Source organism: Phycodurus eques, chromosome 14 (assembly GCF_024500275.1).
Source record: "Phycodurus eques isolate BA_2022a chromosome 14, UOR_Pequ_1.1, whole genome shotgun sequence".
Classification (NCBI taxonomy): domain Eukaryota; kingdom Metazoa; phylum Chordata; class Actinopteri; order Syngnathiformes; family Syngnathidae; genus Phycodurus; species Phycodurus eques.
This window is the reverse complement of record NC_084538.1, coordinates 5,467,165-5,491,466: the sequence shown is the minus strand read 5'-3', so window position 1 is coordinate 5,491,466 and position 24,302 is coordinate 5,467,165. Positions and strand designations below refer to the sequence as shown.

The 24,302-nt window shown below is 43.3% G+C and overlaps 2 protein-coding genes across 6 annotated transcripts; both read left to right on the top strand.

The window, feature by feature from the left end:
* The first annotated feature begins 266 nt into the window (after positions 1-266).
* Positions 267-4,922, top strand: pacc1 (proton activated chloride channel 1). 2 transcript variants are annotated; one of them, XM_061696223.1, is made up of 8 exons: positions 267-482; positions 1,292-1,394; positions 1,948-2,157; positions 2,289-2,443; positions 2,516-2,655; positions 2,886-3,027; positions 3,101-3,208; positions 3,900-4,922. In XM_061696223.1, exons 1-8 carry the CDS (start codon positions 453-455, stop codon positions 4,053-4,055), a joined length of 1,044 nt encoding a protein of 347 aa, XP_061552207.1. In that variant the 5' UTR covers positions 267-452; the 3' UTR covers positions 4,056-4,922. The 2 variants fall into 2 exon arrangements, with proteins under 2 accessions (XP_061552207.1, XP_061552206.1); XM_061696222.1 differs by having other exon boundaries at positions 2,513-2,655.
* Positions 4,923-5,505: 583 nt separating this feature from the next.
* On the top strand, positions 5,506-23,233 carry znf106a (zinc finger protein 106a). Of its 4 annotated transcripts, XM_061696761.1 has the most exons (22): positions 5,506-5,591; positions 6,524-6,603; positions 6,732-6,793; positions 10,727-10,921; positions 13,070-14,686; positions 15,822-16,224; positions 16,307-16,376; positions 17,292-17,449; positions 17,772-17,832; positions 18,693-19,357; positions 19,427-19,596; positions 19,973-20,010; positions 20,103-20,218; positions 20,290-20,424; positions 20,670-20,786; positions 20,873-21,064; positions 21,162-21,224; positions 21,763-21,882; positions 22,005-22,076; positions 22,163-22,234; positions 22,746-22,889; positions 22,968-23,233. In XM_061696761.1, exons 2-22 carry the CDS (start codon positions 6,526-6,528, stop codon positions 23,019-23,021), a joined length of 4,602 nt encoding a protein of 1,533 aa, XP_061552745.1. In that variant the 5' UTR covers positions 5,506-5,591; positions 6,524-6,525; the 3' UTR covers positions 23,022-23,233. The 4 variants fall into 4 exon arrangements, with proteins under 4 accessions (XP_061552745.1, XP_061552744.1, XP_061552743.1 ...); XM_061696760.1 differs by having other exon boundaries at positions 18,693-19,596; positions 21,763-21,861; XM_061696759.1 differs by having other exon boundaries at positions 18,693-19,596.
* The last annotated feature ends 1,069 nt before the right edge of the window (positions 23,234-24,302 follow it).

Below are 24,302 nucleotides of genomic sequence, written 5' to 3'. Positions count from 1 at the left end.
TGCGCTCCATTTGTTTATCCAGACGTCCAAGTTATTCACGGATACGCTATTAAACCCACAAATTAGAATTTCGTGGTCAAAAAATTAGGAAATCATGGCCACAGTCTCGTATTTTGTGACCATAATTAATCCTCCACCCATGCCAGGTCGTCTTGTACACCGATAAACGTAGTGTTGCTTCCCCCACCCCTCTCCCCAGGCCCCTGAAGGCAACGTCAGGAAATGACGTACCGTACGTAGTCTAGTAAACCACTTCCGGAACGCCATCTCTGTTATGATTGTTTTGGGTCACTTCGTGTCGTATGATGGTCCTCATCTTTTCATTTGTGTGTGTGCGCTGAGTCTCCTCTTTTAGGCGTTCTGCTTTAAAATGTTGACTAAAAGTTGAGGGGTGGGAGGTCGGCGGTCAAAGCACTGCAAAAGTGTTCGTTCAGGAGAGGATAGTTTACGGTATGCTCGGAAAGGACAGCACTTACCGAGAGGTACGTCCTTTATGTCAAAATTTGTATGACTCTTCATAATACTCAAAAGACACGCGGCTTTGCGTATGATGAAGAGTACGTTTTCTTACGCGTCAGTTGTGTGTGTATTCTTTGTAAATCCATAATCGTGTGTTTTGTTTGTGTGTGTTCTGCATGCTTGACGTCATGTGACATGGAAGTGCATGAAAAGAAACTTCCCGAATGAATGAGCTGACTCTTGCTTTTTTTGGGGGGGGGGGGGGGGGGGGGGCGGAATGGAAGTCTATATTTAATTTATACCATACATCAGTGGTTCTCAATTTTTTTTTACACTAAGTAACTTTTGGAAACTACATAGCTCTCCGAGCTAAATACAAAATGCACCAAAATAAATGTTCAGAACCAAACGGTTCTGAAAAATGAAATGCAAATGTATTGAACTAATGTTAAATACAACACCGATATATACAGTACACTGTACACTGTATCTACAGAATACATATTTTGTAATTAAAAATCTTTGTCATATATAATATATAATAATACAATTATTTTCTTTGCCTTATATCCAGTGTACTTCCTGCTCGTTATATCTTTTGTTTTTAGTATAATTTTTTAATTGTTGTACATGTATATGAATTTTTACTTTATTTTAAATAATTTAGTAAATGTTGTCATTTTCCACAGAATGACAACACTAATGTTATTTTTTTATTTATGTTTTCTAAAATGGCACATACTGTATCTCAAGACACCACTGTATTTCCTGGGGGTGGGGGAATTATCTTGAATTCCCTTGTTGATGTTCTCGCTGTTGTTTGACGGCGCAGCTGAACGATGACGATGACCACAGCGAAGAATTGCAGTCACCAGACTTTTTCCACGATGTCGTGGAAAAGGACGGCGAGGAGCGCAACGAGAGGGTTTTGCCAGGTACAAACAGTTGTTACTTTTATTTTTCTGTGGAATTTTATTAATTTTTTTTTTATTATTTTGTCCTGCTTATCATGAAAAAACAGCAGGACCGATAGAATTAATTAAATGATGTACATTGTGCTAGTCCATGACATGGACTATTTATTTATTTATTTATGTATTTATTTTAACTCTTAGGATTATTTCTAGTCGTATTGTTAATTTCTCTTGTGGAAGGTGGCAGTTACTATGAATAACTAGTGAGGAGCGATCTTAATCACATGATGCATACATTGTGCACAAGAGCATGCGCTAAAGCTTGCTTTTTTTTACTGTGTGGATTTCTGCCAGTTGTGTTTATTTCTAATGTGCAAGGTGGCGCTTATCATTCATAACTGGTGAGAGGAGTCATCTTATAAAATGTACATATGGATGAGCATGTGCTCCAACTTACTTTTTTTATCTTGTGCCCATTATTTCTGGTCTTTGTTTCTACTGTGCTCTCTTGTGGTCATCATGAATAGGCGAGATGTTGTGTTTTTTTGTTCCCCGTTCCCCCCCGCTTCTCCAGAGGATGACTCTCGGGGCAGCACGGCGTCCGTGCGGGTAAGCAAGGCATGCCTGAAGAACGTGTTCACGGTGGTGCTCATCTTCATCTACCTGCTGCTGACGACAGTGGCCGGCTTCCTGGCCTACCAGACCATCTCCGACTTCCTGGAGAAGCTCAACCATCCCGTCATGTCGGTCACCTACAAGGAGGTGGACGCCTTCTCCCCACCCGGTGTGTATGCAAACGCTTCCCCCCCCCCCCCCCCCAACATCAATCTTACCAGTGTTGCACAAAGCTGGGTTTCATTTATCATTTTCATTTTCACGGGTTGTTCTGATAAGATGCGATTTCCATCGCCGCAGGTATCGCTTTGTATCCCGGCCACGCCCGGCTGCTGAGCTGCCGGCACCACTACCACGACGACATCCCCCCATTGGTGGACCCTGGGAAGCCTCAAGAGGGCGACTGCGTCATCAAGGAGGTGACCTACTACGGGCCCTTCGCCAACGGAACGCAGGTGCGTGGTAAAGGCGGCGTCGTCCTGTTGAAAACTCTTAACTAAGCGTTATTAGTGTCCGTGTCGCAGAAGAAGGCGCTGGTGGTGCGAGGACCTTCGGACATCCGCAGTAAGGAGTTGATCTTTATGCAGTTCATTCAGAACAAAACGGAGGAGGACTTTAGCGCAATCCCGTACATGCTGTTCGCCAAGTTTAGTGATCTGGATCGCAGGTAAAGCCAGATTTTTATTTTATTTTCTAATTGCTGATCGCTAATCAGTATTTTATTTGACATTTTTTTAGTCCCCGTTAGTGGCACCGTGTTGATGTTATTGGTTTGTGTGAGAATAATTATTGAGAGAGAAAAAAATAAAAATAATTTCCAACCCAACAAATGAGAGTGACATTAGCCAATTATTGCTTTTTTTTTTTTTTTTTTTTTTTTTTAAATCTGGCTTCCAGTTTAAATAAATCTGAGTTCATGAGGGACTGTGAGAGGAACTACTCCACGTGGACCTTCTCCGGTGGCTTCCGCACGTGGGTCAAGATGTCCCTGGTTAGGACATCAGGGAAAAGCAGCCAATCGGTGCAATTTCGCCAAGAGGTAGATCGGTCGGCGGCCACGATGCGTTCGCCCCGCGTGTTCGGGTCTTGATGATAATTTATTTGTCTTTCAGTCCACTCTGGTAAAATTCAATGACAAGCGGCCCGAACCCGAGAGGGGCAACCAGCTTTTCTTCGCCGTCTTTGAGTGGCGGGATCCCTTTATGCAAGAAATCCGACTGGTAGGTTCAGGATCTCTCTGCACTGTGGGAAAAATGAATATTACTGGAACTTACCCTACTAGGGGACTTTCTCTGTCTCTCCTTTTTGCTCGTTATTGTGTTGCACGTCTTCCCGTAGACTTCAGTGCTGGCCGGCATTTTGCGGCACAACGTGCTACTACACTGAACCAACCCAACAATTATTATTATTATTTTTTAATTATTTAGACAAGGCGATAGCCTCTCTAAATGAAGCTTGTCCCTTCAGTTCAACGTAATAGCTTGGCACCCAGGTGCCACCTGATGGCGCCAAAGCAATACTTTTATATTTTACATGGAGAGACAAGATGTCAGGAACCAAAAAGGTTTAGCCTGGGTTGTTAGGGAGAGTTATTGTTACTATGGAAGTACACGTGGACTTTGGGTGCATCCCCCCCCCAAATCAAATCATTTGCAAGCCATTTATTTTTTAGGGTTATGTGGTAAAATGGGTTTGAAATTATATTTAAGTGTTTAGGGATCATAGTTTGTGGTATATGTATGGTTTAAACTAGAAATATGGACATTTTTAACATGTTTATAGGTTACTCAAGGTTTATGGCTATTCGCAGGGGATGTAACCGTAGTGCATTTACAATGGAATTGGACCGATCTGAACCGCTTGATGGAAAACAAGAGCTTTTCTTAATTTTTTGGGGGGGAATTCAAACAGATCGTGACGGCAAACCCGTGGTCGTCGGCTGCCATTCTCTGCGGCGTCTTCATGGCTCTCTTCAAGGCGGCCAACTTTGCCAAGCTGACCGTCCAGTGGATCATCAGAATGCGCAAGCGCCATCTGAGGAACAGGGCCCGCCAACTTGGCACATAAACTCAACACTAGGGACGTTGATCAAAAGAACTTTTAACATCCATCCATTTTTTTCTGAGCCGCTTCTCCTCACAAGGGTCGCGGGCGTGCTGGAGCCTATCCCAGCTATCATCGGGCAGGAGGCGGGGTACACCCTGAACCGGTTGCCAGCCAATCGCAGGGCACATACAAACAAACAACCATTCGCACTCACATTCACACCTGCCGCTGAACTTTTAACATTTAAAAAAAAAAAAAAAAAAAAAAAAAAAGCGCAGCTGCACATCACCGAAATGTTCCGTTGCGCTCGAGAGCAGCGGTTCTTGTGGTCGTCGTGACATTTCTAAACAAGATGCATTTCGTCTCTCGTGACATAATTTTGTCCTGAGCGGTAAGTAGAAACAAATGGACCTTTGTGTGGCCTGTCTATTATCCTCACAATCAAACATTTCAGATCCGACTTGTTTCGTAAACCTTCCTGCGAATGCGTCCCGTGCACATAAACGAACAATTACACTCAAAATGTTTTTGTATTTTCTTTCACCATTCTAACTGTATGTGTAGAGCTCATGTCAATGTCCAACCTGTTGAATTAATGTGTTGCTGATTAATTTTCATCTGCTTATTTAAAAATATATATATATATATAATCCATGTGTCCCAAATACTCATCCCAATTGTCATCTTTATATGGCTAACGGGGAATTATTCGCATTTTTAAACATTTTATTCTGGTGATCTGCAGATGAGTTTTGTAGTGTTGAAGCCTTAAAGTCCTGCTGTTGTGTCTAATTGCATCAAAGTGACTTGAATTTATGTTCGTGTGTGCTTCGTATCTCATGTTTTGTGGATTATGTGTGGATAAAATATTGTCATGCCTAAACTTCAGACTTGACTGTTATGTCTTATTATTCCACCTTTGTTTTTTTGTGCTTCCACAACTTCCACATTTGTAAAAGCGATTCAAACTACTGTATTCCAAAAGCAAAATTTTCAGCTCATTTAGGACATTCGGGCAACCATACCCCCAATTCACACTCAATTATTCAAACACTTCCAATTCATTTGTGACATTTTGGTATTCAGTATTTTTCCCGTTCCCAAAATTCCACATTTTCAGTACTTCACGTTTCCCCATGACAATATTCCCAAATTAATGAAGACATTTTGGAATTGTAACTATATCCTATAGTCATATCCATAAATATTGGGACATCGAATTCCTAAACCGCTCACGTGATTAGGATGTAAATACCCTCAAATTAAAGTTGAAAGTTCAAATTCATTGCGGTGGTGTCTAGAGTCAAAAAAGATGACAATTGTGTCGATGTCCCTATATTTCTGGACCTGACTATGTACTCTAACAACAAAAAAAGCAAAAATATTCGTCCGATTCTTATTTCACACAAACTGGCGAGCATCTTCTGTCCGACTGCACAGTGATGTACTTGAACGTTGTTTAATCCGTTGCCGTGCATTACCCTGGAGGATGTGGTTAACTGCGGCAGCGACGTAGGACAAAATGTGGAACCCCGGCCATTCGCGGAAGTTATAAAGGTAGCAAATGAACCACTTTTAAACTTTAAAATATACGACAACGTTGCGGTTTAGCTGCGTTCAAGGTAACCTGGCGTTACCCTTAGTTACAGTAGCTAGCATGCTAGCTGGCTACTCGCCCAGGTTTGCTCACCGTTATTAAAAATATTAACATTATAATGTTTGTTTTAGAGTGTTCGGAGACGTTAGGTTCACTTGGTGCATTAGTTTATGTGCTTTTCGTGTACATTTCCCGAGGACACGGGCCAGTGTTTAGTAACAAAGCCAGTGTAGTTAGCATGAGGTGGGCTAAGACAAACAAATAGCCACAAGAGAAGAAAGTGACTCCCAAATGTGCTCCATAGCAACAAAGCAGACCAAATTTGTCAAAAAAATCCAATAAAAATAAAGGACACCAACAACAAAATCAACGCATTTTTATTTCATACTTTCAAAAGTTGTTCCTCAGGTCAAACTCGACGATTTAGCTAACATAAATTGTTCTCATTGTTTAATTGAGGGGGGAAAACAATAAAGTTTGTTATCGGTCTGTTTCCCTCTCTGCCCTCTTTGAAACAAGATGGATAGAGTGACGTCACCGAACGTCACTTCATTGCCTGCACGCCAGCGTTTCCCAACTTTGATTGAGCCAAGGCACGTTTTACATTTAGAAAAAGATGTCACGACACACCGCCAAACAAAAATGAATCTCAAATGAGTGGCGGGGCCCTGTTTACTATTACTATGAAAAAAAAGCAGACCAATAATAATATATTATTATTTTACTTTTTTATTTACTTATGTCACTATTTTACTTACAAATGTATTTTCCGGTTGTTCTTCTAAGTTGTACTTTACCTAGTGACAGCTCGTTTCTCGAAAAACTTGTAAGTTGTGGCACTCATATGTCAAGGTACCACGATACATGTATTCCCTTCTCTTTGTGTTGTCAGTTATGGGCAAATTTGCTGCAGTCAAGATGGCAAGAGAAAGGAAGTGCATCCTCTGCGAGACGGTCCACGCCTCCAAGCAGGTAATTCGGTGGCAAGCGACACTTAATTTAATGGATGGACATTCTATAACCACTATTTACTGTAGGGACAAAAGGCGTAATGCGGTTGTGATTCGTCTCAATTGTATTTTCATTGTGTCTATGCGCAGGAGATGAACGAGCATATGAGAAGCATGCTGCATCATCGCGAGCTGGAGAAACTCAAAGGGCGGTAAGTCAATCGGCAATGTGCCCCAAGTGCATTGTGTTTTGTTTACGGTTATGACTGCGTAACTTCTAACAACCAAAGCTAAACTTAGCTCCTTCCTGACATAAGACATGAGATCTATCCCTTCAATATGTAGTGGTGCCTTGAGATACAAGTTTAATTCAGTCAGTCACCATGCTCGTAACTAAAAACACTTGGATCTAAAATCATATTTCGCCATTGAAATGCTATTAATCCTTCCAGCCTCCCCAAAAACTCAACAAAAAGGTCATGTTTTTTATCAAGGAAAATAACGTTAAAATATTGTACTTAATCAAAACATAAAGCTATAAGATAATTAGATAGAATATACATAATTAAACAGTTTGTGCATTATGATTAAGTCATTGTGATTAGGCATCTCATTCCTGTGTGCGCGCCTTGGCCACCTGAGGGCAGTTTAATTCAGTCATACAGAGATACATGGAGACGGTCATAACTCCTTCGTAGGTTGCAGTAATAGCAGAGGATCAAGAATATGTCCCTGTGAGTACTATTATATTGTCTGTCTACATGTGTTGCTTAGCGTTGTAACTTTATTATACACCAATGCTATTCGATAGCCCGTCTTATGCCATTTTGCATTGTTTGTTAGCATTAAGCCAATGCGACTTTCCCAAAGCAAAGCTATTTTTGTTTAAAATACACAACGTGTAATTTACTTTGTTTTATGTTTAGTTAACTATACACTTTAACTGGGATTGTCACTCAACAGTTTCATGCCTCTCATTTTTTTGAAGAATTTTTTATGATCTGCCAAACTGCTGCTGGTTGTTGTGAAGTGAATTGAGTTGAGTTCACTGCCACCATCTAGCGCTCGTATCTCAAAATTTTGCTTGCAAATGAAAGCAAAAAAATTGGCCAAGCAATTAGGCTTAACACGATCAGGATTTTTGGGGGGAGTTTTAAAAAAACGATAACCGATCACTGATCCGATCACAACAACACACAACAACCTGTTAATATACTTGTGTACTTAATTTCTCAAAAAATATATATTTACAATAAATAATGTATCTTTGTTCATCTAATTATGCCAGTGAGGCATAGTGACAGACAGAAGAAATGAATGGTCTTCTATTAGATGGCAGGAAGTACATACAGTGATTAATGTATCCATTTTTTGTGGCATTTTTGTTTGTTGGTGTGCTGTGAGATTTTTCAATTGTAAAATATGTTCTTTGGCTCCGTAAAGGTTGGAAATCACTGCTCCAGTCAGATCGTGTATTCTAATCAGTCAGGTCAAACCAACATTACAACATGAAATAAATAATGGGTGCTAACTTACTGTAATTAAATTACTTCATTGTAATTAAAGTACTTCACCCACACCGAAACCTTAGAGCATGAGTCGACAGAACGGCGGCATGTTTACGTTCAACCGTTAGTGCTAGCACTAGCTTGCTAGGCTACATAACGTTTTGTTGCCTGCTTGTGAGCTGTATCGTATAAAAGTACGGGAACATGCCTCAAGCAAGCCTTAAACGAACGTCCTCTCCTGTCCTGAGCACCGGTGACCACCAACACACGTTTTTCCCCACATTGTCCTTATAATACAGTCGGCGCAATTCAGTCTTGTTGTAGTCGCCACGGTAACGAGTGTATCCGGTCGCATTGGTATTTGACAAGATAAAGCCCAATGATCGTAAAAAACGGAATGCGGTGGTATCTGAATACAAGATTTTATTGCAGTCTGACATAGTGCAATCGTGAAAGAGCAAATTTGTCTTGAAGTCTGATCTGCCGGGCATTACGTGTTGTCTGTCCCACACCGCTGACATGTTTTTTAAAAATGTTTTTGATATAAATAACTATGTCAAAAGATGCGTGACAAGGCTAAAAATAAACTAGCTTTTGGATTCAAATATACTGCGCAAGATGGCGACGTGGAGTAAATGTCTTTTGCGGTGCCGATCAATGACGTCATCTATCGGATCAGAGAATTATGACATTAAAGCCGATCAGCATAAAATGCTTATTATCAGCCGATACCGATCAGGCCGATAAAATCGGTGTAAAGTCAACAAACAACAGCTTGTAAAGGTAGCCCCCAAACGCTCCTAAGTCGAGTCACTCGTATCTCCGGGCACCACTGTACTACTTTCTTTGACGCATACTTGTCTTTTTACTCAAGCTTTGGCTCCATTTTGTGGCATTTTAGCGTGTGTCAGAAAGAGCACAATATCACTGGTGGGGTTTTCAGCGAATAATGGAGGCTAGGTTAGCAAATAGCTAAATAGTTAGGATTTACTGTACGTTCACGCAACAAAAACTAAATAAAAAGAAAGTTGTTTCTTGGCAAAATGATCACCATTCAATAATGTTTGAAAACAATGCCAGCCATTAGTTGGCAATGTGATGGTAATTAGAGTAAATCTTATTGCAATTGGAGTGAATCGCGTCGTATCGCAATTGGAATGAATCCGACCGTAGTTGACGTGAACCCTCCAAAATGACCCCTTGTTTCTCTCCATTTACTAAATCAGTCTTTTTACGTCTCATTTTATGTGGGTCACCGTGAAGCACATGCGCACAGGGGCACATGCCGGTCAGGGCTTAAACAGAGTGGCTTCAGCTGCATGCAGCTGTTCCAACTGTGACGCGTATATTTAGACACAAGCTTGCCGGATGCCCAATAGAAGGCAGCTGGTTTGCTCGTGACTCTTTGATGAAAGTATGCCAGGCGTCAGTGTAGAATATTTTTACCCCTCCGAGCTGATAAAAGTGATAAGACCAAAGTGCACACCAAAGTAATTAACGCTGTTGCAGCGATTCTTGACTCGTGAGTCGGGACCCGAAAGTGGGTCATGGACCCTTTTATGAGTAGGTCACGCACAGGTATTAAAAAAAAAAAAAAAAAAAAAAAAAAACGGAGCGCAATGAACTAGTTTGCGTCGTAGCGTACAGGCATGTTCAGTTTGCGGCATACTTATTGGTTTTCATCAGATTGCTTCATATTAATGGTCTAGAAGTATTTTTAATGTAAATATTACCTCTAATGATGACCTCACTACTGCATTCGCATAGGTTAGTGATAGACCGCGATGCTTTTCCGACTTTCAAAAGCTTAGAGAAGGTCAAATTAAGTTCAGCTGTAAAGGTTTTATTGCATCTTAAGTTCGTCCTGAAATTTTCACCTGAGAGCCAAATAGTCCGACCTTTTTGGGAGTACTGTATGTTTTTGAATCTTTGATCAATGCTTTTCTTTATTTTTCTTGACCTGTATAAAAGTGGGTTATGACTTGCTGACAAAGGGAAAATTTTGGTACCAGGGTGACATTATTTGAAAACCACTGCGTTAGAGTGCTGTAGAGGTGAGGAAACAGCTACACAAAAAGATGGTAGGGCAAGGTGACACATTTGGGAGAGGTTAGGAGTCAAAGGTGGCGTGCAGCTGTCGGCTCCGGTGGTTACGCTGCTTGGGATTGGTCAGCAGGATGAAGAGGACACATTTGCGGTCTTGGTGGGTGGAGGTTCCGAAGGGGCGGGGGGGGGGGGGGGTGTCGGATACTTCCGAAGCAGACGCCAGAGCGAGGTCTCAGAGGGCAGCGGACGCCATCATGACCAAACGCTAAGCTGAGCGTCCCTGTGCTGCATGGCCGGCAAGCTCCTTTAGCGCGCCGCCTGGGCCCGGCTGCTTCCGCATGCTCCTGCTTCCCTGTCATTAATTCATTTTTGGATCAGGAAGATACCGTTTTTTTAAAAAAAATGTTTTGACACAAGAAATTTTAAGTTAGTTACCTCCTGATCTGCAACAAATAGAAAATTTGACGATAAGAAAAACAAGGGATTGTTGAGTATTCTCCTCTCCTAAGACATTGAAGAAGCTCATCAGATCGCCGCCACCATGCCCGAAGGAAGTATTGAGCGACCCCTGTCGCCTCTCCTCCCTGATAGGGACTGCGGCCATGAGTGCCGGGTGTGCAGGGTCTCACTGGTGAGCCTGACCGACTACGCCGGCCACATCTCCAGCCCTGGGCACAAGCAAAACGTGGAGAAGGAGAAGAAGATGCCTGCCGGCGTTGACCGCGACGAGGACTACTTTGACCAGACACTGGTAGAGCTCGTTCACAAGAGGAAAGAGCAGATGCGGTAAGATGGATATTGTCTATTTTTATTTTTATTTTTTTGTGGTTATGTGGACAGAGAGAGAGAGAGAGAGAGAGAGATTTATTTTACTTTATTTAAAATAAATGAAATATTTCCAAGAGGTAAATAAATGCAAAAAATAAACAAGCTACATTTAAACTAACAAATATTAGGGGAAAACGACAAAATTAACCCAATAAATATAAGAAGACTTTATATTGTAAATGCTCGGTGGGCCGGATTAAATATTTGAGTGGGATGTATGTGGCCTGCGGGCCTTACTTTGCCCACCTCTACGGGATACTGTATAGTCACCATAAAAGTAGATCTACAAATGAACCTTTTCAAATAATAGGGCTATCTTAAATATCTTGAGGATTCTGTTGAATCAAGAGGGAGAAATTTCTGACTTTATAAATCGAATAATGATGTGGCCTTTGTTCTGCGACCCGAAAATGTTAAAAAGACGTATAATGTCACTTCCTGTGCTGACCACTTGGAACAGTAGTGGTCACTGTTGCCACTGCATAGGGTGCAAGGCAAAATGATAGGAAAAAAAAAGTCCCCCCAAATATTCCCACTCCTAATCAATCTACTGGGTTGGACTACGATCATTCTATTTACCATCTCTCGTAGGTCACTTTTACCGGCGCTGTATCACATTTTCCCCAAGCTTGACGGCAATTCATTCTAAATTATTTCTTAATCCTGACCTTGAATAAAATTCTAATACTGATTGTTACTGTATGTGGTTGCTATTGCAGAACCTCTGTGACTGTAAAGTCTGTGAACAGTGTTTGCATGCTATCTATAGTCACATTCTTATCATGAGCGCTCACAGGCTTCTTTCAGCTGCTGCCTCAGTCCAATCAGGGCCAGGCTCCAATTTCACGCCTGCAGCCAAAAACAGAAACGGGATTTACTGCCCGGGTGATCTTTTTTTAAGCCCCCTTTCACACGGTCTTTCCGCCAAATTGGCCTATTAAAGCCATAATAGTAGAGCTGACATTTATTCGCCTGAGCCTTTCAGACAGAACTCACCGAGTTGAGACACACAGCCATTGCAGCTTCCAGCATTCAGTTAATTAGATGCGCTGCGACATCATTACGAGGGCAATGACAATTGCTTTCAACACAAAGAGATCAGTGAGTCTCTGGTGTCAAAATGACACTCTGGTCGACTTCAACTCCCCCATCCTGCGTCATACCCTACACACAGGACAGCGACCTATGAAAAAGTTGTCTTGGGCCTGGTACATACATAAAGATTTTTCCACTCTTAAAATATTTGGTTTTATCTGCTACAGACCTCACACATAAAGTTAAAATTTTTTCTATTTAAAAGTTTTGGTCGTCATGTGTGCTGTGTGCTCAGAGTATCTCGAGAATTGTCGGCCCCGACCTGTTTCGGACCCTAAAATCGGGACGAGTCCCTCCCTAACACACTAAGGGCAATCTTATAGGATGACCTTATAAGACTTAAGATTGTCTAGCCTTTGACGTGCGAGGTCGGGAAGTGGCAGAATTGGCATATAAACAGGCCAATTGTCTTTGCTCAGATGGCCAGTGTGAAAAAGGGCTTCTGATACTATGTCGGAACCCCTGCAAATTTGTGGCTTGACTTCAACTCCCCATCAGTACTTTGCACACAGGACAGCGAGCCTAAGCCAGGAAGAGCCGGTCTTAGACTGCGACTGTGAAAGGGGCTTCTCATAACACGTCAAAGCTGTCAAATTGTTATGAGGCTTACAGCAAAACAGCAAGTCAAGCGGAAAAAGCAGTCTTTAATTAACAATGTAAAATGTGCTTCTGGTACTACGTCAAAAGCAGGCAAATTTACCGGTGGACTTCAACGTCCACATGCCGCCTTATACACACAGTACAGATATCTGGGGAGAAAGTTCCCTTAGGCGATCAGTGTATTGGAAGTTTCTGATACTACATCGGAAGCTGGCAAATTCGCAGGTTGACTGAACTTCAACATTATGCACTTGAGATCAGGCCATTAAAAACCCAGCTTAGATGCCAGTCTGAAAGAGTTTTGTTTGTTGAGTCTTAACAATGCTTCCTCCTCCATTCCACATCAGTTGTTGCTGTCGTTTTGTGTTTTTATTTAGTAACTATATTATCTCAACTGGTTTGCATATGCAGCAAAGAAAAGGAGGCGGCTGCTGCTGCTAAGCAGGCCCAAGAAGCAGAGGAAGCAAAGAAAAGAGCGATCCAGCAGAGAATAAAGGAAGCCAAGGAACGCTACCAGCTGGACAGGGGTGGGCAGTCTTTGCCGTATGGCTTCGCTTGGAACCCTCAGCATTACTCTTGGAAGAATATACAGCAGCAAGGCTTCCGAGCAGCTTCGCCCCCCTCGAACGGCAACAAGAACTACATGCAAGGAAAGAGCGCCACCTGGCACGCTCAGGCTCCCCCCAACTTCCAGAGGTGGGTGTCGGGCGACTTGCAAGGCGGTCGCTGCCACTCGCAGGACGGTGCTCTAGGCTCCCACGGGGGTTCGTTTTGCACCCCCGGTCGACTGCCCTGGCTCAGTAACCAAGGCAGCAGCTATGGTGTCTACGGCAGGAATAACATTTCCCAGAGCCCACCGAATAACAGACCGGTGAGCTACAACGGGACCTCTCAAATGTACCCGCCGCCACCGCAGTTTGTTGCCAGTCCCGTGAACAACCTTCAAAAGAGGGTTGATGAGAGCGCAGGACCCCAGAACGAGGCGATGCCAACAGCCAATCGGGAGCCCGACGGCAAAGAGAGCGTTGGGAGCAACCCAAAGCTGGACAAGACCTGCCGCTGGTCTCCTTATCCTGTCAGCAAGACAGTGGACTCGCTACCCAGTAAGGATGCCGTGTCGAACCTGCCAGAACACCACCCAAAAGAGCCCAAAAGCCAGGAAAAAGCAGCAGAAGCATTTACCTCCACTGGGAAGGAAGTAAAGGAAAAAAGTAAATGGAGCAACAATGGTCCTTCCAACAGTCACGCTGAAGTGCCTTCAAAGCCCCAAAGAATCAGGACCCCTTCTAGTGGACCCCTGCCATCACGACAAGCACCTAAGCTTCCAGAAACCTCCAGGAAGTCGTTGGCCCGGTCCGAAAGGAGGAGCTCTTTGGACAGCTCCCGGCTAGCAATGCCTAGACACACCGAGAGGGAGCCGCCCAAGTGTCCGATTATGGACAACAAGGAAAACAGCTGCCAGCAGAATGCAGCTAAACCGAAACCAAGCAACCCAGCACGGAGTTCTTCGTCGTGTGTGGCCAAAGAAAAGCTTGCCGCGTCCTCTTCTGAGAGCATCCACTTCCTCCAGTCTCTTCAGGTCAGCACCTCCACCTCCGCCGCAAAGAAGACGTGGCCCGCAGCCTCAAAACATGATGACCCGGTGAATACGAAGGATGCTCTCACCTCGCCACCTCTCAAGTCCGCGGAAGAAGATCACAGTTCCGAAGGTGAGCCCTCCGGGTGGGACAAAACGTGCCCCAAGGCGTCCGCCCTGTCCAAGCTCGACCTGCCTCCCGTCCTGAAGCGCGACCTGACCAAGCGCATCAGCACCAAGACCAAGACGGGTGGGCACGAACCCAACCTCCACAGCGCCAGGCGCGTCCGGAACCTGAGCGAATCGCGGCGACCCGACAGCGAAAAGGACTCTGGGCTCAAGCCGACTGTTCAACAGCTCATTAACTCCTCTGGGTCTCGACGGAAAGTCAACTGGGATCAGGTGTACCAGGAGGTGCGCAAGAAGCAGGACAAAGGGAAAGGAATGCCCAGGTAAAATCAAAATTACTTTGTTTTTATTTCCTTCTGACCTTGTGCTATGGCTGGGCGATTAATCGAGATTTTGATTTTGGCTTTTAATGATCATAAAACGTTGTAAGAGAAGAAAAACGATTGTTGTGCAGCGGCTGTGTTGCTTGTAGCAAGCGTGTGACGTATGTTCTTCTGCCTTCCCTGAGCGTGCTTTAAGCCGTTTATAGACACCCTAGTTGGAGTTTATTGTAAAACTAAATGCACAACAAGATAAATTACTCACATTGAATATTTAAGTACAAGACATCGTTTTAGAAATCGCCAGCTTATGCTATTAGTCAATGGAAAAGCCTGTTGACGGGGTAGCTAACATTAGCATTAGCTCACGGGAGGGATTACCTTCAAATAACGAACTTTTACACACAAACGCCGTAGTAACACATAATGACAGACAGACAATATAACTATACTCAAGGTTTTATATATTGTCCTAATCTGTGAAAAACGAGTTTAATGGCCACTTTCTTCTTCTACTCTCTCTCTCTCTTTTTTTAAGCTTACTGTAATATGCAGCTGCATGCATGTATCTCACCATACTGCCCCCAAGAGGCTAAGGCACGTACAGCAGGAACAGCAGATACAGTCATGGCTTATTGTTAAAAGAGACACTCCCCCCCCGACTGTCTGACATAAAATCAGAGTAAAATTTTCCCGTTTTAGGTGAATAAGGATTACCAACATTTTTTCTATTTTCTAAATGACAGAATATTGAGAGGATTTATTTTTACAAATATATTTAATACACAGTAGAGTCACCCTAGACAAGCCAATGTTTTTAGCCGTGGCTGTATTTATTTTTATTTTTATTTTTTAATATATTATTATTTTACTTGTTGCTAATTTATTTTCTGGTCATTCTCTTAATTTATTTTTAATTAATTGTGATTTCAATATCAATCAACATAATCGTGATCATTACTTTTTCCATAATCGCCCAGCCATACCGTGCGCCGCCTTTCCTTCTCTCTGTCTTGCTCACTAGAAAACACACTGCACAACACCAAAAACTTAGATTTAAAAAAATAATGGAGTCCCACACCTACTTTTTTAATTTTTTAAAATTTTATATATATTTTTTTTTTGTGTCTACCTCCAGGTTCGGTATTGAAATGGTACCAAACGAGGACCACAGCCAGGAGGAGGACGACATGGCGATGCTGGAAAACCTCCCTTGGGAGTCACTGATGGAGACCTCTACTCCTGCCACATCCCGCAAGCGCTCCCTCTCTGAGAGCAGTCTGGCTCCGGCATCCGAGAGCTCGCTCCTCCCGTCTAAGGAGACGTCGCGGAAGTCTTCGATCGCCAAGGAGACCGGTGGCCGGCCTGACGTGGAGAAGATTTTGAACCTTGCTGTGGAGGAAGCTCAAAAGCAAGCAGATAAACTGATGTTGGAGAAAGCCAAGGCTCTGCAGAGAACAGACTGCGTGCAAGGAGAAAACAGCTCTGGAGTCGAGCAGATGGAGGGACATGGAACAGCGAAGAGGCGAAGAATACCGGGGGTAAGTTAAGAGTACTTGTTGAATACCACCCACAAAAAGGTGCTTAAATGTGAAGATTGTCTTCCTTTTTCCTATCCTTTAGGATGTTCTGAGTCCGGAGGCTTCAGGTGTGGAACAAGATACCAAAAGAAGGAAGACCAAATCGAAAACAGGTTTGTGTCTTTTACCAAAATGTATCCAGAAGAATTGCTTGATTAAACACTTCTCTTAACCAATAATCCTTAACTGTCTTAAAACGGAAAGACAATAGCAATACACAAAGGCAGTGACGAAGTAAAGTCTCAAGCTACTTTTGCGCTGTCTTCCCAAATTTGCAGGTGGACTTTGTTTTCATGTTACCAAATTAAGTGACAATTAATTAAGCATTTATTTCAACAAAATTAGCTTTTCCCCTTGGGGAATAACTTTTTAAAGACAATCTTTTTTTCCCCCAGACAATTTTTTAAATTTCTTTCCAACAATGTTAGCATTTTCTTTCTTTGTGTCTCAATTTTGGACGGCACAGTTGGCATTCTGTCAAATTATTCTGGCATTCTGTCAGATTATTCTCCCCAAATAATTGGTGTTTTGTTTCCGGCAGAGTGAATTTTGTGAACTAATTTCGAATGGCAACGTTAGCATTTTCTTTTCCTTGTGAACAAATTTTGGATTGCGGGATCAGCATTTTTGTTTCCAACAAAGGTAAACATTTAGTTTCCAGTAAGGTTAGCATTTCCTTTCCTTGGAATGGAAACATTCCGAATGGCAGGGTTAGTGTTTAGTTTTGTTAACTTCAGCAGACTGGAGAACCCATTCCATAAACTTTACACCAGTAAATTGTTGGTGTACAAAAAGAATAAAACAAGAGTCGAAAGCCTTTATTGTCATTTATGGTCCAGATACAATGATTTTTGGGGTGAGATTCCAGGTTTGTTTCAAGAATGAAGACCAAAAATAGGATAGAAATGTAAATAATATTAAATGTATCCTAAAGAAAAGTAAATTATGCAGTGCAAATGGAAGGAAGGTATGTTATGTGTGCTGTGTGTACTTATTATGTTTTTTCTTTTTTCTTTGGGGTGGTGAAGCGGATCGCTTACAGATCGACCAGCTTCTGGCCGTGTCGCTGCGGGAGGAGGAGCTGAGTCGCTCACTACAGACGGTGGACACCAAACTGGTCCGAGCGCGGGCGGCACTGGAAGCCGCCTACATGGAGGTGCAGAGAGTCATGGTGGTCAAACAACAGGTACACAATAGAATAATCCGCCAATCATTCCCTAGGATGTGCTTCGGAATGATTTCTAAGTAAAAATAGACAGATCTAAATGTAAATGTTATTGTTTTTCCTCTTAAGACCTAATGCCACAACTTCAATTAAACCTGCACGACTCAAGGATCAGATCCACTCTCAAATTTTTATTTTACAAAGACAGTAATGCTCAGTTTTGTAGTTTCCAATATTTCAACCCTCTCTTGGAAGCTATCACGTCCAATGAAAAGGCGGTACAGTATGTCCGAGATGTGTACATTGTTTTTGTAAGAGTTTGAATCTTTGATTTCTTTTTCAGATTAGCACAGAGATGAGCACACTACGAGAAAAACGCATTGAGTTATTAAAAGGGATGCAAGGTATGAAATTAAGACATTTAATAATGGTTTGATACTTGTACATTTAAAATACAGTGAATCATTGGGGCTTGGTCTCTAAATCCCTGTGAATAGCATCAGTTTATGACACGGCTATAGGCTAATGTAAATCAAGCTTCTCTACTCACTTCAACAAACAACAGTGCTTTGACATATGAGTGACCTGACTCGTGGGTTTTTTGCAATATGAGCTGCCGTTTTGACAATGTTTTTTTTTCTTCTTTCTTACTTTGACTTACGAGCTCAAACTTGAGATATGAGCATTTTATGGCAGTGAACACAACTCAACCCAACTCACAATAGGTAGCACTTTGACAAATAGTCAACAATTGTTCAAAAAAGAGGCTTCAAGCTGTTTAGCCTCTCCCACTTGATGTTTACTGTGAAAATAAACAAAACAAAGAGAAGTACACTTTGTATATTTAAAACAACCTCACACATAGCTTAGCCTTTAGTCCGCTAGCTTCATGCTAATGCTAACACATAATGGAAAATGCCATATAGATCATCCTATCAATTTTCTATACCGCTCCATTTTCATTTAGTGTGATTCATGATAAACCAAACGATATAATTTCGTATAACAAAAGTCCACTCACTAGCTTAATGCTAACATAAAAGCAAAAAGCCATAGATAGCCTTAAGGAAATTAGCACATATATATATATATATATACATATATATACACACACACACACACGTGTGTGTGATCGCTTAAAAATCCGCGATACAGCAAGGGCGTGAACAACATACCGCAATATAAGGGGTGAACATGGTACTGCATAACATATATCTGAGCTTTTTGTGGAGTTTAACAGTGTGCTCAATGTTTGTTTTTAAAGCCGGCAACACTGAAGTGGCAGAAGTGCCACTGGTCCGACTGAAACAGGAGAAAACAGACCCCGCGGAACCAGAACTGGCCTCTGTGGCTCCGCTGTGCTCTCTTTCGAGCACTTCAGCTTCTGCTTGGAGTGCCTCACTGCCACCGTCGTTCTCAAGTGCCGTAACCATCAAGCAGGAGCCACTGTCCCCCGTGCGCGTCAGCTGTGAGTCTGAACGTTCAGAAAAAGTAAAGTGCCACGAGCTAATAGCTACTGCGGAAATAAAGCCTGAGCCATTGCATGAAGCTGAAGGAGACGCCTGGAGTCTGTCAGGATCGTTGGAGTCCACCGTAAAAGCCGTTCAGGCCACCTTTCTTCCTGACTCTAAAGCCGACATGAAGCCGCCGTCGGCCAGCAGGAGGAGCTCCGAGACGGGCAGCCTCGCTGAGCGCCGCTCACCCCCTCCGGCATTCGAGACCCCACGAGCGCCAAACGCCTCGCCCGGTTCGCCCTCGGAGTTGCGCGGCGGCAAGCGAGTGAGGAGGCTGAAGAAGAGGAAGGTGCTGGAAAAGGCTCATGGCAGCGCGCTGCCAGAGAGCAGCGACACCGAGATGGACGCCGAGGCCTCCAGACCCAGGTGGCTCCGGCCGCAGAGGAGGGCCAGCAGCGGCAGCGGTAGCACTCAGGTCAGCACATCTACGCTACCACGAGTGGGCGACGTGAAGATGGAGAAAGATGCTAAGCATATAAAACAGGAAGTGGCAGAAAAGATGGAAGTGGTCGCAGACTGCCAGCAGTCCCTCGGGACCACCTTGTTTTCTCCTGAAGCTGACATCCCGGAGTCGTCCAGAAACGAGCAACCGAGCCTGGCGTGCAATGAGGTCACCTCTACCAGCGACATGGACATCTGTAAATCATCTGACAGGTGAGGCCTTTACATGAACAAAATGTCAGTCAGTTTCACTCAGCAACATTATCATTTTTATAGGCTTGTCTATCATGGGTAGACTCGTAAAAAAGTCTCATGCACTGAGGACAATAGAAGTCTGCCATTTTGATTTGAAGCGGCCATTTTAGGGTCATTTAAACCATTTATGGATGTCTTTCAAAGATGAACTTTTCCACATGGGCCCTTTTTTTTTTTCTTCTTCTTTTTTGCGCCTTCGCCGTGTAATGCGAGCGAAGCTCGGCCTCAAAGTTTGACGATTGCTATGAGGATTTGCCGTGAAAAAGGCCGGTTGCCAGGGCCCTTTCATTGCCGCTTGGCATAATCAACAGTTGTCCTTCATTTCTCTCTGCAGCGACATGTCATTTCCAAAGATAAGTTGGAGCCCTTCCTGTAAGTTTATTTTACACTTAATTGACCTTTTTATCATACACATCATCTTTCCCTGTTGAAAATCGAAACGTTCGTGTGTGTTTGTTTGCCAGGCACGTCGTCTGGCATCTTCGAGGGCCACCAGGAGGCGGTGAACGACATGCAGGTCCACGACGGGCTGCTGTACACGTGCTCAGGAGACCGCACAGTCAAAACCTTCGACCTGTCGGTGGGTGCCGACGATATCCTCCGCCCCGCGTTTCAGAATGCGAATGACCTCGCATCGTCCGTTTCTTGCAGACTCGCAAGTGTGTTGCTGTCTTTTCCGGCCACACGTCCAAAGTGAGCTGCCTGCTGGTATCGGCCGCCCCCTGCCTGCAGCCCCGCCTGTACTCGGGCTCCAGCGACCAGACCGTCCGCTGCTACAGTCTTAAGGTGAGACGACCGACAGTTACCGACTTGACTGACCTATTTTATTTCATTGAACTGCCAGAATAATGTTCAACTTTGATTAAGTTGTTTAGAATGTGTTTCGTAGCAAGTAAGAGTAAATCAGTAATTCAGATGCTTGAATAAAAATATTTGTATATATAATATAGGCGGACATGTTTAGGACTGTATGGTGACACTATTGGATTTAAGTGTTTCGTGTGTCCATGTGTATGTGTACTTTCTTGCAGACCCAGGAATTAGAGCAGCAATTCAATCTGGCAGATCGGGTGCTGTGCCTTCACAACCGATGGAAGTACCTGTACGCCGGTCTGGCCAACGGCACTGTCGTTTCCTTCGATCTTACGGTGAATAATGCCAGTAGTGGGAAGTAATGAAGCACAAGTATCTGTACTTGTACTGAGTGCGAGTACTTTTGCCACTTCTACCGCAGACTAACAGGCAGCAGGACGTGTTCGAATGCCACGCCCCTCGGGCCGTCAGCTGCCTGGCCTCGTCGCAGGAGAGCTCCCGGCGCATCCTGCTGGTGGGCTCCTACGACAGCACCATCAGCGTGCGTGACGCCAAGACCGGACTACTGCTGCGCACGCTGCAGGGACACGCCAAGACCGTCCTCTGCATGAAGGTGCGCCACCGCCGTCTTCTCGCAAAAGCAGCTGCCATGTTACGGCTGCTGATGGGCGGGGGGGAAACAACAACAATGTGAACGTTTGTGCTTTCAGGTTGTGAACGACCTGGTGTTCAGCGGCTCCAGTGACCAGTGCGTTTATGCACACAACATCCACGTGAGTCCACGTTCAGATGATTGGCAGTATCCTGAATAATTTTACGTATTTTAGGGCTCCTTTTAGAATTAAAAAAAAAAATAAAAAATCTGCCCCCAGAGCCAGTTTCACATAGGCAACATGAAATTTGATAGACATGTCTTTCATGAGTAAACCCACAAAGTCTCAAGAACCCATGCCTGAAGAGACACAGGACATCGGCCATTTTGTTTGGAAGCAGCCGTTGAAGCTTGCTAGTAGCAACATGACGTGACATCTTTTTTTTCTAGAAAACATGGAAGGAGCACTTCAAATACCTCTAAAATTCTCCATAAAAATAAATTCACGAAAAAAAACCATTTTTCTTAACTAATTATTAATGATCACCTACTGCCCATGCTGGTCTTCTCGCAGTGTTCAGTTTTACTTGGCAACATGAGATTTGGCGAAGTAGAAAAACGAAATTCATATCAACTTCTAAGATTTTGAGATTCAATTTTAAGACCATATCGCCCTGCCCTACTATTAAGTAGTCTTAACACCAACATTTTCCGCACAGAGTGGCGAGCTGCTTCGCGTCTACAAGGGCCACAGTCACGCCGTCACTGTGGTAACGGTCGTTGGGAAGGTGATGGTGACCGCCTGCCTGGACAAGCAGGTCCGTGTCTACGACCTACAGGTCAGCCTGATTTTCACCGTCTGCCATCACTAATTCATAACGTTTCCCCAGACTGATTTATTTATTTTATTTATTTATTTATTTATTCCCCCCCCCCCCCACCACATTCCCAACCTCTGCAGTCTCGGGAACAGCTCCAGGTGTACACCGGACATTCGGACATGGTGACGAGCATGGTGGTGCACCAGAGCAAGGTGAGCCGTCGCACGTTCAGTGTTGTCTGAGGCAGGACTTTTCAAAGATGGGAATCGCGTGTCGGCTTTTTATTTTTTTCTCCCAGATCTACACTGGTTGCTACGACGGCAGCGTGCGGGCCGTCGAGTTCAACCTGACGCAGAAGTACCGTTGCATGGTAATAGACATTTTTCTCCAGCTCATTTGCCACCTTGACTGGGATGTAAGTCAAAAGGATGCACTGGTGTAAAGTAGATGGAGAGTAGTCTGGCATTTTTTGTCTTGGAAATTTTTGGAGGAAATATTCAATATGTGGGAACTAGAGGTGCGACGACTGATCGACAACTAATCGATCATCAAACTAATCGACAACTATTTTGATGATCAATGAATTGTTTGGAGCTATTTAACTAGAAATTGTCAAATTCCTTGGAATTTAAGCCTCTCAACGGTAAATATTCTCTGATTTCAGTAGTCTTTCATGAAAGCAGACTGATTTATCTTTGTGTTTAGTGCAAAAAATACATTGGCAAATGTCTGTTTTTAAAAACAGTCGGATAGATTTTGTGGGTCTACCAAATTTTATGTTGCCAAGTGTGACTGGCTTTTAGAGCGGATTTTTATTTTTTGTTTGTGTCATTCTAAAAGGCGGTAGTTAAAACTGCTGATTCTCTGTGCTGTGCCCACAGTGGCACGGCTGCTCGCTGGTTTTTGGCGTCATGGCGCACCTGCGGCAGCACGCGGTCGCCGACCACGCCGCCAACCAGCAGACGCTCCGATGTCACTGGAAGGACTGCGAGGAGGTTTTCTGCGCTCGCAACGGCTCCAAGCAGGTAAATGTTTCTCCTTTTCATAATTAGCCTTGACGCTAGATATGGCGAGCGGGGCTTAAGTCTGCTCTGTCTGTTCAGGCGAAGCTCGCACACGTGCAGAAGCACGCCGACGAGGCCCAACCGGAGCCTTGAGTCCCCGCCCCCCACCTCCCATCTCCCATATTGGGCGGAAGTTTGGGACCTTAGCGTTCCATGTTGGAATCCAACGTTTAAGTGTCTCCGTGTCCATTTTTTCTACGTCCCCGGAACAGCGCGGTGGCAGCTGCGACAACCTCGCATGCCGCCGCCGCTCTCCGTCTTTTTGCACTGACCAAAAACGAAGACCGTTCTTTTTTTTTTTTTTTTTTTTTTTTTGACGAGGAAACGTCAGCGCCACCGAGAGAGGGAACGCCGTGCTTCTGAATCCTGCGGCCGCGCTGTATGGCATGGGAATGTTTTTATTGTAGTGATGTGTCTTTGTGAGCAACGCCATCATCTTTTTATTTATTTTTTACATTTGATTTAAAAATGGCTGTTATTACTTTGAAGTGGGTGACTGGCCAGTTTGCATCTCATTAGCATAACAGCATAGTTGTTTTTTTAAATTTTATTTATGGTACCACTTCACAGTAATTATTTTTAAACTACTTTGTTAACAGTTTATAAAGTTATAATAATCTATAATGCCTTTAAAAGAGTTACAGCCATCTTGCCAAATAATTAGCCCACAGTTAGCAACTCAACTATGCTCAACTATGAATAAAGGACACTAGCTTTGTTGAAGGAAGGGTTTATAAATTGGTCGTTAGCTACTTTGTTTATAACCTCCAATGAATCGTTGAATAAGAGTGACATTCATCTAGCCAAATAGCGAGCCCACATTGCGCTATCCTAATTAATTTTGAATGAATAGTACTAGCTCTTAAGAATTTATGAAGAGTTTATGAAGTACAGGTACATCCCAATAAATTAGTATGAAAAGCTTAATATTGTTAGGGAGTTCAATTCAAAAAGTGAAGCTCATAGAGATGCACTGCAGACACTCAGAGTGAAATATTTAATGATTTTTTTAAAATGTAAAGATATAATTGAGGTGATTATACTTTACAGCAAACCACTATCTCGAGAAAATAGAATATTACGTAACAATCAAGAAACAATGACAATGATTTTTAATGTAGAAATTAGGCAGAAATTAGCCCTCTGAAAAAGTGTTGAATGAATCTATATAATGTATAAATACTTTACCATATTCTAATTTATTGAGATGTACCTGTGCCTTGTTTATAACGCCCTAATAACCTCCTACAAATCCTTGAAGAGCAACTGAAAGTGAGCCGCATTTAGCTGCAGTGCCTAACGCTGAAAGAATGGTAATAGCTGTTAATTAATGGTTTATAATTGGTCTATAGCATGGTTATTAGCCTGTTTATA

Coding starts and splice junctions, on each gene's coding strand:
- pacc1 (XM_061696222.1), top strand. CDS start 453: ATGCTCGGAAAGGACAGCACTTACCGAGAG. Junction 483..1,291: donor AGGACAGCACTTACCGAGAG/GTACGTCCTTTA, acceptor TTGACGGCGCAG/CTGAACGATGACGATGACCA. Junction 2,158..2,288: donor GGACGCCTTCTCCCCACCCG/GTGTGTATGCAA, acceptor CCATCGCCGCAG/GTATCGCTTTGTATCCCGGC.
- znf106a (XM_061696759.1), top strand. CDS start 6,526: ATGGGCAAATTTGCTGCAGTCAAGATGGCAAGAGAAAGGAAGTGCATC. Junction 17,450..17,771: donor TCATGGTGGTCAAACAACAG/GTACACAATAGA, acceptor TTTCTTTTTCAG/ATTAGCACAGAGATGAGCAC. Junction 20,425..20,669: donor TCCGCTGCTACAGTCTTAAG/GTGAGACGACCG, acceptor ACTTTCTTGCAG/ACCCAGGAATTAGAGCAGCA.